At 45.6% G+C, this 15,359-nt stretch overlaps 1 protein-coding gene and 1 long non-coding RNA gene across 4 annotated transcripts; both read right to left on the reverse strand.

Annotated features, from left to right (window-relative positions):
- Positions 1-3,396: 3,396 nt before the first annotated feature.
- LOC117095891 lies at positions 3,397-6,393 on the reverse strand. Its single transcript, XR_004442230.1, has 2 exons — positions 5,420-6,393; positions 3,397-4,778 (listed from the first exon to the last, which is right to left on the reverse strand). It is a non-coding gene; the product is annotated as an uncharacterized LOC117095891 (long non-coding RNA).
- A 523-nt stretch (positions 6,394-6,916) lies between these two features.
- On the reverse strand, positions 6,917-13,189 carry S100B (S100 calcium binding protein B). 3 transcript variants are annotated; one of them, XM_033232702.1, is made up of 3 exons: positions 12,924-13,185; positions 10,203-10,341; positions 6,917-7,463 (listed from the first exon to the last, which is right to left on the reverse strand). In XM_033232702.1, the coding sequence occupies exons 2-3, from the start codon at positions 10,338-10,340 to the stop codon at positions 7,323-7,325; spliced, it is 279 nt and encodes a 92-aa protein (XP_033088593.1). In that variant the 5' UTR covers position 10,341; positions 12,924-13,185; the 3' UTR covers positions 6,917-7,322. The 3 variants fall into 3 exon arrangements, with proteins under 3 accessions (XP_033088593.1, XP_033088595.1, XP_033088594.1); XM_033232704.1 differs by having other exon boundaries at positions 6,921-7,463; positions 10,203-10,348; positions 12,924-13,189; XM_033232703.1 differs by having other exon boundaries at positions 6,921-7,463; positions 12,940-13,188.
- Positions 13,190-15,359: the final 2,170 nt, after the last annotated feature.

Raw genomic sequence — 15,359 nt, forward strand, 5'->3', positions numbered from 1 at the left:
ACTGAGTGCCCTACACAAATGTACCGATTTTTATCTTTTATACTGTATTTTTTACTGTACCTTTTCTATATTTGGACATGTGTTTAGATACACAAAGAACATTGCATTACAATTGCCTACAGTATTCTGTACAGTTACATGCTGGACAGGTTTGTACCCCGCCAGCATCTGTTGTTTTTTGACTTTTTAATAGTTGCCATTCTGACTAGTGTGAGATAGTGGTATCTCATTTGTGGTTCTGACTTGCATTTCTCTAATGATCTTTTTTATTAAAAAAGGATTAGATATTGAGCTTTTTTCCATATATTTGTCGGCCACATGAATGTCTTCTTTTGAAAGGTGTCTGTTCATGTCCTTTGCCCACTTTTTAATGATGTTGTTTTTTTCTTGTAAATTTGTTTTTAGTTCCTTTTAGATTCTAGATATTAGATCTTTGTCAGATGAATAGATTGCAAAAATTTTCTCCCATTCTGTAGGTGGTCTGTTCACTCTGATGATAGTTTATTTTGCTGTGCAGAGGCTCTTCAGTTTAATTAGATCCTATTAGTCAATTTTCTTTTGCTTCTGTTGCAATTGCTTTTGATGTTTTCATCATGAAATCTTCGTCCATGCCTATGTCCTGAATGGTATTGCCTAGATTTTCTTCTAGGGTTTTTATAGTTTGGAATTCTACATTTAAGTCTTTAATCCATCTTGAGTTAATTTTTGTATAAGGTGTAAGGAAGGGGTCCAGTTTTAACTTTCTGCATATGGATAGCCAGTTCTCCCTGCAACATTTATTAAATAGGGAATCCTTTCTCCATTGCTTGTTTTTGTCATGTTTGTCAAAGATCAGATGGTTGTAGATGGGTGATCTTACTTCTGGGTGCTCTATCCTGTTCCACTGGTCTATGTGTCTGTTTTTGTACCACTACCATGCTGTTTTAGTTACTGTAGCCTTGTTGTATAGCTTGAAGTCCAGTAGCATTATGCCTCCAACTTTGTTCTTTTTGCTTAGGATTGTCTTGGCTATATGGGCTTTTTTTGGTACCATATCAATTTCAAAATAGCTTTTTTTTCTAATTATGTGAAGCGTGTGAATGGTAGTCTAATGGTAATAGCACTGAATCTATAAATTACTTTGGGCAGTATGGCCATTTTCACGATATTGATTCTTCCTATCCATGAGCATGGAATGTTTTTCCATTTGTTTGTGTCTTCTCTGATTTCCTTGAGTAGTGGTTTGTAGTTCTCCTCAAAGAAGTCCTTCACTTCCCTTGTTAACTGTATTCCTAGGTATTTTATTCTCTTTGAAGCAATTGTGAATGGAAGTTCACTTACGATTTGGCACTCTGCCTTGTCTGTTGGTGTATAGAAATGCTTGTAACTTTTGCACATTGATTTTGTATCCTGAGACTTTGCTGAAGTTGCTTATCAGTTTAAGAAACTTTTGGAGGCTGGGCTGGTGGCTCACACCTGTAATCCCAGCACTTTAGGAGGCCAAGGCAGGCAGATCATGAGGTCAAGAGATCAAGACCATCCTGGCCAACATGGTGAAACCTTGTCTCTACTAAAAATACAAAAATTAGCCAGGCGTGGTGGTGCGTGCCTGTAGTCTCAGCTACTCAGGAGGCTAAGGCAGAATTGCTTGAACCTGGGAGGCAGTGGTTGCAGTGAGCCGAGATTGTGCCACTGTACTCCAGCCTGGCAACAGAGCGAGACTCTGTCTCAAACAAACAAACAAACCTTTTGGGCTGCGACAATGGGGTTTTCTGGATATAAGATCATGTCATCTGTGAACAGAGACAGTTTTACTTCCTCTCTGAATATCCATTATTTCTTTCTCTTGCCTGATTCCCTTGCCAGAACTTCCAATATTATGTTGAATAGGAGTGGTGAGAGGGGGCATCCTTGTCTTGTGCCAGTTTTCAAGGGGAATGCTTCCAGCTTTTGCTCATTCAGTATGATATTGGCTGTGGATCTGTCATAAATAGCTCTTATTATTTTGAGGTATTTCCTTCAATATCCAGTTTATTGAAAGTATTAGCATAAAGGGATGTTGAATTTTATTGAAGGCCTTTTCTGTGTCTATTGATATAATCATGTGGTTTTTGTCTTTAGTTCCATTTATGTGATGAATTATGTTTATTGATTTGCATATGTAGAACCAGCCTTGAATCCCAGGGATGAAGCTACCTTGATCATGGTGGGATAAGCTTTTTGATGTGTTGCTGGATATGGTTTGCCAGTATTTTATTGAGAATTTTTGTATGAATGTTCATCAGTCATATTGATCTGAAGTTTTGTTGTTGTTTTTTTTTTAATCTCTGCCAGGTTTTGGTATCAGGATGATGCTCGTCTCATAAAATGAGTTAGGGAGGAGTCCCTCCTTTTCTGTTGTTCGGAATACTTTCAGAGGAAATGGTACCAGCTCCTCTTTGTACTTCTGGTAGAATTCAGCTGTAAATTCTTCTGGTCCTGGGCCTTTTTTGGTTGGTAGGCAAGTGATTCAGTCTTGGGAGGGTCTGTGTATCCAGGAATTTATCAATTTCTGCTACATTTTCTAGTTTATGTGCATAGAGATGTTTGTAGTATTCTCTGATGGCTGTTTGTATTTCCGTGGGGTCAATGGTGATATTCTTTTTATCATTTTCATTGTGTCCATTTGATTATTCTCACATTTCTTTATTAGTCTAGCTAGCAGTCTATTTTATTATTTTTTCCTGGATTCGTTGAGTTTTTTGAAGGGTTTTTCACGTCTCTGTTTCCTTCAGTTCTGCTCTCATCTGAAGGGGTGGCCTGCCCCTCCACACGTGTGGGTATATCTCGTGAGGTGGGACGAGAGACTGAGAAAAGAAATAAGACACAGAGACAAAGTATACAGAAACAACAGTGGGCCCAGGAGACCGGTACTCAGCATACCAAGGACCTGCAAAATCAAAATGGAACTCAAGATTAAGAAACTCACTGAAAACCACACAACTACATGGAAATTGAACAACCTGCTCCTATGTGACTCCTGGGTAAACAATAAAATTAAGGCAAAAATCAAGAACTTATTTGAAACTAATGAGAACAAAGAGACAATATACCAGAATATCTGGGATGCAGCTAAAGCAGCATTAAGAGACAGTAACAGTCTGATCTTTCTTTCTTTTCCCTACACTAATCTTGGTTATTTCTTGTCTTCTGCTAGCTTTGGGGTTTGTTTGCTCTTGGTTCTCTAGTTCTTTTAGTTGTGATGTTAGGATGTCAATTTGAGATCTCCCTAGCTTTTTGAAGTGGGCATTTAGTGCTATAAATTTCTTAATGCAGTGAGCTGTAGGGGGCCATGGGACCCAATATGCCCTCTGTAGTATCCCCCTCCTCCTCACTGAAGAGAAAAAGTTCAGGACTGGCCTCCTGAACTCCTGAGATGCACCTCAGGGATCTGTATTTTAAATTAGGGGTGCTGGGGTAAGGAGACATCAGAAAAACTCTTTCTAGCCCAGCCAAGTCTGGCCTCCTTCCTGCAAGGTTTAGATCCTGGGGGCTTTAGGCTATTTTCCCAAGGAGAGTGCAAGCCTCATCCTTAGCTCTCTGCTCAACATCCAGCCCTGTGTAAAAGCTCTAGGCTTGCCTCATGCTAACTTGCTTGAATAATGTGTATTTTCTGCACTCCTTCAGAGAGAGAGGCCGGCCGTTTTCTCCCTAAATGCAGTGAAAGGAGGTTGTGCCATTGTCTTGCCTGCCAGGTTGCTGGTGGACATGGCTGTGAGGGTCATAATTAAGGGGGGTCTCAGGACAGAGAGGCCAGGTATCCCTTGTGCTCACCCACCTGGTCCCCAAGGCAGCCCAGTTCTTGGTAAAGAAATACTGCCAGGGAATATCTGGGCTCTTGTGGGACAGGGCTAGTGGAACCTACTTGGGAGTCTCAATTGTGGGCAGAAAGTAATATCTGTGTGTAGAAGTTCCCACTGGATGAAGGGCCAGTGCAACCTTCCTCTGATGCCCAAACACTTCCATCTATCTGCAATTACAAAAATCTGATTTGTGTCTGCACAAGATAAGGGTGGAATCCCTAAATTTAAGAAACCCAAAACAAAAGCAAACAAACCCAGGTGTCTCCCACAACTTCCTAACAAGAGTCTCCAAACCCTCTCCAGAGTCTTGGCTGGGGGCATGTAGGCTCAAGGGTCCCCATCTTGCCTTGGAAACCAGGATGGGGCCTCACAGGGCAGAGCTGCAGGGAACAGTAATGGGCCCATGGGGCTCACAGGGTGTCATGCTGTGGAGACAAACTGTCCATAATGGAGATACCCAAGTAGGGCCCCAGCCAGCCTGGGGGAAATTTATTTCCTTGTTGTTTGCAGGAGGAGCAGGGTCTGGCTGAACAGGCCTGGGGCCCTGCAGAGGTGAGGAGCTGGAACAGTGGGCAAGAGAGAGCCAGAGCTTGACAGAGTGCCAGGAGAGCCCAGGATCACCCACTCTCCACTTCCCTCCTCACTGCTCCCTTTTCCCCAGGCAGAGGCATGGGGTCAGGAAAGCACAGAGCCCAGGGCTTGACAGCCCAATAGCCTTCCTGCTCTCTCTGTCCCCACTGGTGGGTAAAGGTGGGGTATGGCCAGATACTGCCTGGGGGCCCAAGGCCTTACCCCCCGCAATCCAATTATTAGATGATGATTCCTCCTCTTGGTAGCAGGAAGTCTGGCAATTGTGTTGCTTGTACTTCTGGCAGGGACAACAGCCTGCAGAGGATGGTCCACGGGGTCCAGAGATCGTGGGTTCTCGCAGCCCAACTTCTCAACAGCACCTTCTCACTGCAAGTCAACAAATGGGGTCCTCAGCTTGGCCCCAGGGTCTCCACCCTGAGAGACCAACACTGCTGGCAGGGACAGATTTGCACAGTGGCTGTGGCCCAGCATCTTGCGGATCAAACGGACAAACTGATGGAGCACAGAAAATTCTGTGGCTGAACTGGGCCATGGAAATGGCAGCCTGGGCAACAGGTTCATGAAAACAGACTCTTCACACCTTGGTCCCGCCCTTCAGGTCTGAGCGAGCTCCATGTGCTTCTGGTCAAAGCCAGGGGCGGGTTTCCTCCACCTCCCTGCCCGAGCCCATCCCCTGTCCACCTGGGGATGCTGGAGGTAGCCTTTGGGGTAGGCCGGGCCTGTTGCTGGCCACCAGGCTGTGGGGACTACCACCACCCACTCATGGAACTGGAACGTGCCTCTGGGTGAGGGTGGGTCACACTCAGCTAGGTATTGCCAGGAGAGGACAGTTGGCATTTACAACTTGGAGCTAACGGCATTTGATTGGAGGAGACCCCCTAGACCCCCTGTGCTTAGAAGCTGCCCTGGGAGTCCCTGAGAGATGGGGCTGGAGCCAAGCTCCTTGGAGAGCCAATGTTCTCCCTATCTGGTTTAGAAGCAGAGTAGGCTTCTGGGGACTTAGTCACCTTGGGATTCTTGGATCAATGTGCGCAGAGGAGGCTCTGGAAGGGCCAATTCAACTTTCCGCCGAGGCGGCAGGGCATCCTCTGGGGAGGAATGCAGGTGGCAGGCGGGGATCTCCGTCAAGGGCAGCCCAGAGCTGCCCCCCCCCCCCGGCAGCAGCACCCCTCCTACCCCCCAGCTCAGCGTCACACCCTGGGTCTCCCAAGCTTGGCCTCCTGCTCCCCAGCCAGGAGCACGCACCAGGACCAGCCTTGCAGGGCCCGGTGCAAAATGAAAACATCACCCCTTGGCCAAAAGTAACCAAGAATTTCCAGACGGCGAGAGCTGAGCGAGAAGTGAGCACCGGGCTCTGGGGACTCCCCAGGTGGCAGGAAGAAGTAGCCTCGCTGGGACCCCTCTGGCCGCTCCCAGGCCCCTCTCACCACCCCATCTCTCCGGCATCACAGCTGTGGTTCCTGCCTCTGCCCCACCCAGCCTCGGGCCCTGTGAGCCTCTGGGCCTCCCACACTGCCTGGGACAGGAAGGACTTCCTGTTTTACCCACGACTGTTCAGAGGGCACAGAGGGACGCTGAGGAGGGTGAGGTTTCTGAGACGAAGGCCACCGAGCACGGGGAGCGCAGTGAACACCGGTAATGGGGCTGGTGGCCCAGGTGCATCATGGACAGGCACGTGAGTACCCTGGACCATTGGCAGCTCCCCTTCCTGGTGATTGGCTTAGGGAAGAGCAGGTGACCCAACCCACCGGAAGTCCCCTGTGGAGTGGCCGGAAGCCCCTGGGGAAGCCTCCCTGTCGCGGGGGCAGTGGGGATCCACGTTATCCACGTTCGTTGCTTGCGTTCCCTTTAGATGGCGCTGGGGCGCTGTTGCTGCACCTTTTTTTTTTTTTTTTTTTTCTGAGACGGAGTCTCGCCCTGTCGCCCAGGCTGGAGTGCAGTGGTGTGATCTCAGCTCACTGCAACCTGGGCCTCCGGGTTCAAGCGATTCTCCTGCCTCAGCCTCCCGAGTAGCTGGGATTACAGGCTCCCGCCACCACACCCAGCTAATTTTTGTATTTTTAGTAGAGACGGGGTTTCACCATGTTGGTCAGGCTGGTCCCCAACTCCCGACCTTGTGATCCGCCTGCCTCGGCCTCCCAAGCTGCGCTCTTTTTATTGAACGCAGGCCCTCTTGGTGGCTCAGAGCCCCCGGTAGTGCCCTCGGAAGCCTCATGTGCCGAAGCCTCATGTGCTGGAGGCACATTGGAGGCAAGGATCCTGCAGCTGCGACTTGAATTGCATGGGGCACGGAGGCCGAGCTGGAGCCCCCAGAGCTGGCTCGGGTTCCGAGTTCTGACCGAGTTGCTTTTTCCAGGAGGGCTGCCAGCATTGAGTGTTCACCGGGTGCTCAGGCGCATCCCGGGAAGCAGGCTGAGGCCACCACGCCCTTGCAGGGTCACACCAGCCAACCAGGTGTTACCTGCATGGATGAGGAATGCATTTAAAGAACAGCAGTGTTTTCCAATGATGCTGGATAAGGCTTTGTTTTTTAAAGGTAACGGAAGCTTTAAGGGTGCCCCGGGGTAATTTCTGTAGCCAGGGTTCCCTCCGGGTTAGGGTCTACACGGCCATGGCGGGCTGCACAGTGCACGCTTTATCACTGAGACCTGACTCCTAAGTGACTGTTAACAAGAGTCCATGGGGCCAGCCAGCTTACACACAGGCCTAATATAGCAGAAAGAATGATGTAGGCTGTTAAAACAGCCTTTGGAAAGAGGTTTTCAATTTTTCACTCACAAAGCAAATCAAGCTTCCTAATTAGCTACAACACGGCTGGAAAGCTCGGCTCCTACTAGGCCGCAAGCCCTTGCTGTCTGCTTTCTTGTGTGACCATCTCTGTTACGGGAACGGCTTGGCTGTTTTCTAATCTCACTCGTGTTCAAAGAACTCGTGGCAGGCAGTGGTAACCATGGCAACAAAGGCCATAAATTCCTGGAAGTCACATTCGCCATCTCCATCACTGTCCAGTGTTTCCATGACTTTGTCCACAACCTCTTGCTCTTTGATTTCCTAAGAGAGATAAAAGAAGTTGCCAACCTTGTTTTTAAATGGAATTTTGGACCATCAAAACATGATTAAACGTTGAGTGACTCTGATAATTTGTGTCTGAAATAACCTGAGAACATCAAATGCAAAATATCAGGAAAGATGTCTCATGTGACCAGGGGGCTATTGTCCAAGTAGAAGTCTCTGGGGGTCAGTGTCTGGCCCTGGGCTACTGGAAAAGGCTGAATGGAACAGCCAAGAGATGAAAAACTGAAGGTTGTTATCTTACTTAAAATACCTGAAAAAAAAAAAAAAATATCGTCTAGATCAGCCCCAGCAAATGTCTTGAAATAAAAATAAACTTTTGGCCCTCCTAAACTTTTCATGTATTCTGTGTATGGAAGTCCCTGTCTTAAAGACTTCCAGTAGAATGTAATGTTTTGAAAGTCTTCTTTGTTGCTGAAGTAACTCTTGGGAACATCTTAGATTTGTTAACCCTGTATTCTTTTTCCCATTTGAATTGCTTTCTAGGTGTCATGAAACTTTTTCCTGACAGTTCTGCCTGACATTGGAGCTGAATGAATGGCATGGCTATTAAGTGATGTACAAAGCCTCAGAGGAACAACCACAGTGCCGGGCTACAAATGTAGTGGGAAATATTTGGGTATTGAACACTGACGAAGAGCAGAGTAACAATTCCCCGGGACAGGAAGGCTTGGCCTGAAGAAGTCAAGTATGATGTATAACAGCCACCTTGGCTATAAGACACACAGGGGTCGGGCATGGTGGCTCACACCTGTAATCCCAGCAGTTTGGGAAGCTGAGGCAGGAGGATCACTTGAGCCCAGGAAGTTTGAGACCAGCCTGGGCAACACAGGGAGACTCCATCTCTACAAAGAGAAAAAAAAAACAATTATCTGGGTGTGGTCCATACGCCCATATTCCCAGCTACTCAGGAGGCTGAGGCGGGAGGACTGCTTGAGCCTGGGAGGTTGAGGCTGCAGTGAGCCAAGATTGCACCACTGCACTCCACCCTGGGTGACTGAGCAAGACCTTATCTCAAAAACTAAATAAAACATACAGAAGATTGTAACTCTAAGTGGGTAGGGGTGGGGAGGCACCTGTGGATGGGCAGGAGCAGGGCACTAACTTCAGTTACATTATAGATCTGCTTCTGAACTGAAATTACCTTGATAAAACCAGGCAGCAAATGTTCGTGATGCCTTGAAATGCTTACCATGAATTATTTATCATTTACAAATTGAGATTCCCACATGCTAAGCTTTTTCTATGTATAAAAATAATTAATAATAGCTACTATTAGTTGAGCTTTCACTATATGTTAAGCACTTAAGCACTGTCCCGTTTCATCCTCACAACAGCCCTTGTTCAGAAGAAGAACGTGGGACTTTCAGATCAAGTCAGAAGGCAGGATTGGTGGAACTAGAAAACTGCGTGTGTGAGTGGGACTGCTGTCACTCTGTGGACTTGAATGCCTGAGAAAACCAGTCCTGGAATCACGTGGGGATGCCCCCTGCAAGCTTGCAGGCCTGTCTACTCCACTCTGAACCATTCACAGTGGTGTGGTGTTTGGTGGAAGTGCGGACAGGAGAACCAGCCAGCCCCTCTCCCCCTGCCCTGAAAACATGGACTGCTGGGCTGCTGGAGCCCAGGGCTTGCTGTCTTGCACTGAGAGGCTTGGCCAGCTTAGGAGGGCAGTTCCCCATCCCCATGCAGCAGAGCCCTGCCCTAGTATTTATGCTGGAATCAGGACTTGGTGAGACACTAGTGCACTGGCTCATTTTCTGGTCATTTCTCCCATTTGTGATTGCTCATATGGGTGACCCAGGAAGCCCTTCATTGCATCTCACACATGGACACCACCGGTGCTTCACTCTGGCTCAAGGCGTGCCTCCAGCCAGCCTTGGTTCTAAGAGAGCATCAGGTACCAGGGGGATCGGAGTTCACTTCCATGAGGGCATGAGGTGGGCAGTAAAGACAGGTGGGTCTGATCCGAGGACAGTGGAGAGAGTGGGTAGGAAAATGAGTCCTGATGCAAGGGTCTGGACATACTTCCACCACAAGCCACAGCAGGAACTGCCTGAAGAACAGGGCTCACCAGGAACCCTCATACAGCTTCCTAAAGTAGGGGCCCCAACTAAAGACAGTTCCTCACCAACATCTGTTACTCCACGGAGCCTCCTGCAAAGCCCCGGGGCTTCCAAAGGATGTGTACAGACTCCTGTCATGCCCTCAGTTAAGCCAGTCATGGTCATTCATCCATGTGCCAGGCTGGGTGCCCCAGAGCAGAAGCCATGTCTGTCATGCCTTAATTAGTGCTCAGTCAGTGTTTAATGAGTGAAAGTCTGGCATATCTTATCTCCATAGTAAATACTAAACATCTAGCTAAGCCAAAATACATCCTTTTCCTAAAAACATTCCCAAAACTTATTTTTAACAGTTTCCTTTTATGTTCACTTTGGCCCATGGTAAGTAATGAGTCCAGCATTATTTGGGAAGCTTTGGCCTTCGGGACCTTGATGCACCGATTGTACACAAGATGGTTGATAAGGACATGAAAACAAGGGGCCCATATGAGCCAGTCCCACACTGAGAGTTCCGTTACTCAAATAAGTTTGCAGAAGCAGCCCAGGAGTCCTGGAAGGAAATCACCTTCAGTGCAGCTGAGAAGATAAAGCCAGTGTACCAGTGGCTTTTTAAGAGGAGATGGAGAAGGTGTCAAGTGTAAAAAGCAAGACTCACCTCTAAGAAATGGGAAAGCTCATTGTTGATAAGCTCCTTCAGTTCGGATTTCTTCAGCTTGTGCTTGTCTCCCTCCCTTCCAGAATACTGGTGGAAAACGTCGATGAGGGCCACCATGGCTTTCTCCAGCTCAGACATCCTAGGGGCTCGCAAAGGAAAGATGCCTTCTCATCTATACCTCATCATAAAACATTTCACATGTTATCAATACGGACCTCAACCCAGACAAGGGGGATGGACTGGCCCTGGCACTCTTTTCAAGCTCAGAACAGCAGGCATGGCCTGGAGGGGCATTCTGGGAATTTGCACCTTTATCAATCCTTCCACCTGCCTTAGACAGATGTGAGCCTGCCTTCTCTGTCTCTGTGGGCCACAGGGATATATTCCCATGCCCTCTGGCTTCTGGTTGGGTTGGTCCAACAGGAAATCTTTAGCAAAAATACAGAGGCAGAGCAGCAAAGGAATTCAGGGGTTAAATTTCTGCTTCCTCCCCACAGGGTCCCTCTCTGTTCTTGTAAGGCTCCAAGATGAGGCCATAGAGTGCAGGTAAGCAAACCATCAACTGCAAGCTGTTAAAATCAATCTGAAAGTGAGACACTGACTAGGAGCAAAATAAGAAGACAAAAATCAATAGCATTCCTATATTCTATCAATAAAGAAGTAGAAAATCCAGTGCAAAATATCCTATTCATATAGAAATAGCATGTGATCTAAGACTAAGTTTAGGAAGAAAAATGCAGATCCTTCCAAGAGATTCGGAGGAACATAAAATGTAGGAAGTTTTTCCTTTAAATTCATATGTAAATTTAAATCATTTTTAATAACAATGATGGAATTTTTTTGGATGGGTGACATGACAAAAACAGCTGTAAAATTCATCTGGAAAAATAAATATGGTAGAATTGCCACAATCTTTTTGAAGAATAACAGGGAAAGTTATTTGATCTACCAGGAAAAAAAATGTATCCTAAGTTTAACTGATTAAATGCCTGTGGTTCTGTCGCAGGGAGGGACAGAATCCAGCAGAAAGCTGAGCTGCTGAGCCTGCATTCTACCTCCAGTGTAGGGAAAGGTTGGTTCATTCACTGCAGTGATTGGGACGGGGGCAGGAATAGGTGTTTCTCTGCAGCTATCAAAGTAAGCGCCCTCCGACCTCCCTCACAGCAAGTACCTTACCCCACAGCCTACAAACCAAGGAAATATCTCATCAGTCTGGGAATGAGGCGCCTTCTACAAAGGATGCCTTGTCAGTTGTCTCACAAAACAGATGGGCAGGCCGAGAAATTTACCAGCTTTTGGCCTTGAGTTCTAATTATCAAATAAGAGCATTTGCACTGTTATAATTAAAAATAAATGAATAAATCAAATAGTGTTAAAAAATCATTCCCATGTTGAATATATGACTTACATCTTAAAAATAATTTCGAATTAGATGTTAAAAATTTTATTTATTTCTGATCCTCCAAAGGAAACAGGATTGAAGATTTTTTTGTGCTGGCCAGATCTTTGCTAAAGGCATTCTATTAATAATTAGTGTACTTTATTTTGCTCTTGAGTCCCTAAAAATTTGGTAATTCATAAATAGAACAGTTAAGATGGATTAAAATCTTTAACATTTCATGCTTTTCTTATTCTTTGCACTCAAGTTTTCAATTATTGATATATGTGTGTGAATGTGTGTGTATTTTTTTGGAACAACAAAACAAGACACTTTTACATCATTCTGATGCTCCTCAAAGTCCATGATGATTTGGGGAAAAGGAGGTTAAATTGTTTTCCTATGAATTATGACTAATGGGATTATTACAAAGGAAAGGCATAAAACATGTATTCCATATATTAGAACACTAAGAGAAACCACTAGAAAATATGGTTTTCTTCATAACCACGCTACAAATTAATTAAAAAATTCTTGTTACATTTTTCCCTTTGACTTAAGAAATAGTTGGTGGTTTATAGTTTATCTTTTAAGAGAAATGGAAATAAATATCCGTTTCTTTCTCACATTCTGTGAATGTCCTACATTAATCTTTTAACATTGAGAACAAGAGAACATTTGAACTTTAACTCCTTAGAAAGACACGTTACCCAGCGTGTGAGGATCCCTCTAGGGGTTCGACCTCCCTGAGAAACTGTGAGACTGAAGAAAGTTAAAACCCACCAAAACCCCAATTTCTTTGACCCAATGTATTTGTAATTGTTACGTAATTTCTGAGTGGCGTCCTGGGGCCGTGGTCACCCTGGCACTTCAAACTGAGGGAAACTGGAAAACTGAAGAGTTACTTACCCAGGGCGGTGGAAAAAGTAACAAGGAGAAAAGGGATTTATTTAGGATATGGACTAAACTAGCATTAGGTTCTCCATCATTTCCAGCCCCAGTGGGAAGCAAAATCTTTACTCTTCAAATAGTTACAGGAGAGGCCGTATTTGTAGCACCACTGGGAAAATGTCAGCAATCACTTCTGGGCCACGAGACCTGAAGTTTCTCTGATTTACGGCAAAATACCTCTAGCTGCCTAGGGCTGATGCAGTCAGGTGTCCACAAAGCAGCAATAATGTAGAGATTAAAACACATCATCCTATTGACACTTCTGAAGTGCTGCCAATTGTCCTAAAGGGGCTTTTAAAGCTACCATTTAGTTTCTACCCCTCCATTCCCTTCCACCCAAAAGAAAACAACCATTTCTTCCTGAGCGTCCTCTTGGCCTGGCTCTTTCTCACCTCTTCCTTGTCTCACCCCTTCCTGGGCTCCTTGCTGCAGGCCTCGTCTCTGCTGCGGGTCCTGGGTGGCGGGTCTGGTGGGCAGAGGCAGCCTCTTATTCCGTCTGCCCAGGGAGGACGGATGAACCCTGGTGCAGCCCACTGCAGGCCGTGGCAGCCAATGGGGGCCGAGGGCGGGGGCGGCAGGGCTGCCAGGCCTGCACACAGGGCTGCATTGACCAAGCAGCCCTGGGGACTTGCTGGGAGCCAGGATTGCACATGGGCTGAGGAAGAAAAAAGGGCCTGTAGGGCAGGAAGTGGGGAGTCAGCTTTTCGTGTGATTTATTTATTACATGAATATTGATGTTCCCCTAAAGGCAAGGTTGGGGGTAGGGAGAGGAGAGAGACTTGGATTAATTGATTCAAACAAAGCAAATGTGCAGCCAAGAACAAGCAGCTTCCAAGTACAGGCTGAGCGTAGGAGATTAAGTGGCCTGCAAGCTGGTTTCTAATGGAGAGGCCCCTGGAGCTTCTCCCCTGTGCCAGTCTCCACGTCTGGCCCCACTGGGCATGAGGTTCTGTGGACAGTAGTGCCTGTCTGTGGTCAGCCCTGGGCTCAACGGGGCTGCCTCAGAGAAGCTGCTGAACCCAGTGTCTGCACGGACTAAAAGGGGTGGTACTTTTAGGGGAAAACATGATGTGTGGATTGTATCCCAAGGCCTTTCCCTCCATCCCAGCGTGCTTACGATAGTTTGCCTATGTTCCTGCAAAGGACATGTTCTTATTCTTTTTTATGCTTGCATAATATTTCATGGTGTATATGTACCACATTTTCTTTATCGAGTCTACCACTGATGGGCATTTAGGTTGACTCCATGCCTTTGCTATTGTGAATAGTGCTGTAATGAACATACACATGCATGTGTCATTATGATAGAATGATTTATATTCGTTTGGGTATATACCCAGTAACAGGATTGCTGGGTTGAATGGTAATTCTGTTTTTATGTCTCTAAGGAATCACCACACTGTTTTCCACAATGGCTGAACTAATTTACATTCCTCCCAACAGTGTACAAGCATTCCTTTTTCTCCGTAACCTTGGCAGCACCTGTTATTTTTTGACTTTTGTTTCATTTTGTTTTGTTTTTTGAGGCGGAATCTCATTCTGTCACCCAGGCTGGAGTGCAGTGACTCGATCTTGGCTCACTGCAACCTCCACCTCTTGAGTTCAAGCAATTCTCCTGTCTCAGCCTCTTGAGTAGCTGGGATTACAGGCACATGCCACCACACCAGGCTAATTTTTGTATTTGTTTAATAGAGATGGGGTTTCACCATGTTGGCCAGGCTGGTCTTGATCTCCTAGCTCAGGTGATCCACCTACCTCAGTCTCCCAAAGTGCTGGGATTACAGATGTAAGCCACTGTGCCTGGCCATTTTTTGACTTTTTAATAGCCATTCTGACTGATGTGAGAGGGTATCTCACTGTGGTTTTGATTTGCATTTCTCTAACAATCAGTGATGTTGAGGGTTTTTTTTTCATACGCTTGTTGGCCACATGTATGTTTTCTTTTGAAAAGTGTCTTTTTTTCTGTAGATTTGTTTAAATTCCTTATAGATGCTGGATATCAGATCTTTGTTAGAGGCATGGTTTGTGAAATTTTTCTCCCATTCTGTTTACTTTGTTGATAGTTTTTTTTTGTGTGTGTGTGCTGTGTAGAAGCTCTTTAGTTTAATTAAATAGATTATATTTGTCAATTTTTGCTTTTGCTGCAATTGCTTTTGGTGTCTTTTTCATGAAATATTTGCCCATTCCTATGTCCTTAAAGGTATTACCTAGGTTGTCTTCCAGGGTTTTTGTAGTTTTGGATTTTACATTTAAGTATTTCTGTATGTTGATTGTTGTTCACAAACAGGGTTAGTCTGACTTCCTCTCTTTCTATTTAGATGCCCTTTCTTTCTTTCTTTTGCCTGATGCTCTGGCCGGGACTTCCAATACTATTTTAAATAGGAGTGGTGAGAAAGGGCATTCTTGTCTTGTGCCAGTTTTCAAGGGGAGTGCTTCCAGCTTTTGCCCATTTAGTATGATGTTGGTTGTGGGTTTGTCATAGATGGCTTTTATTATTTTGAGGTACGTTCCTTCAATACCTAGTTTATTGAGAGTTTTTAACATGAAATGGTGTTGAATTTTTATCAAGAGGCTTTTCTGCATCTATTGAGATGATCATGTGGTTTTTGTCTTTAGTTCTGTTTGTTTGATAAATCACATTTATTGATTTGCATACGTTGATCTAACTTTGCATCCCAGGGATAAAGCCTCCTTGTTCATGGTGGATAAGTTTTTTGATGTGCGGCTGGATTCAGTTTGCTAGTATTTTGTTGAGGATTTTTGCATCAATGTTCATCAAGGATTTTGGCCTAAAGTTTTTTTTGTTGTTGTCGTGTCTCTGCCAGATT

This window comes from Trachypithecus francoisi, unplaced genomic scaffold (genome assembly GCF_009764315.1).
Source record: "Trachypithecus francoisi isolate TF-2019V2 unplaced genomic scaffold, Tfra_2.0 Lachesis_group14, whole genome shotgun sequence".
In the NCBI taxonomy this organism is placed as follows: Eukaryota; Metazoa; Chordata; class Mammalia; order Primates; family Cercopithecidae; genus Trachypithecus; species Trachypithecus francoisi.

Coding starts and splice junctions, on each gene's coding strand:
- S100B (XM_033232702.1), bottom strand. CDS start 10,340: ATGTCTGAGCTGGAGAAAGCCATGGTGGCCCTCATCGACGTTTTCCAC. Junction 7,464..10,202: donor AGCTTTCCCATTTCTTAGAG/GTGAGTCTTGCT, acceptor TATCTCTCTTAG/GAAATCAAAGAGCAAGAGGT.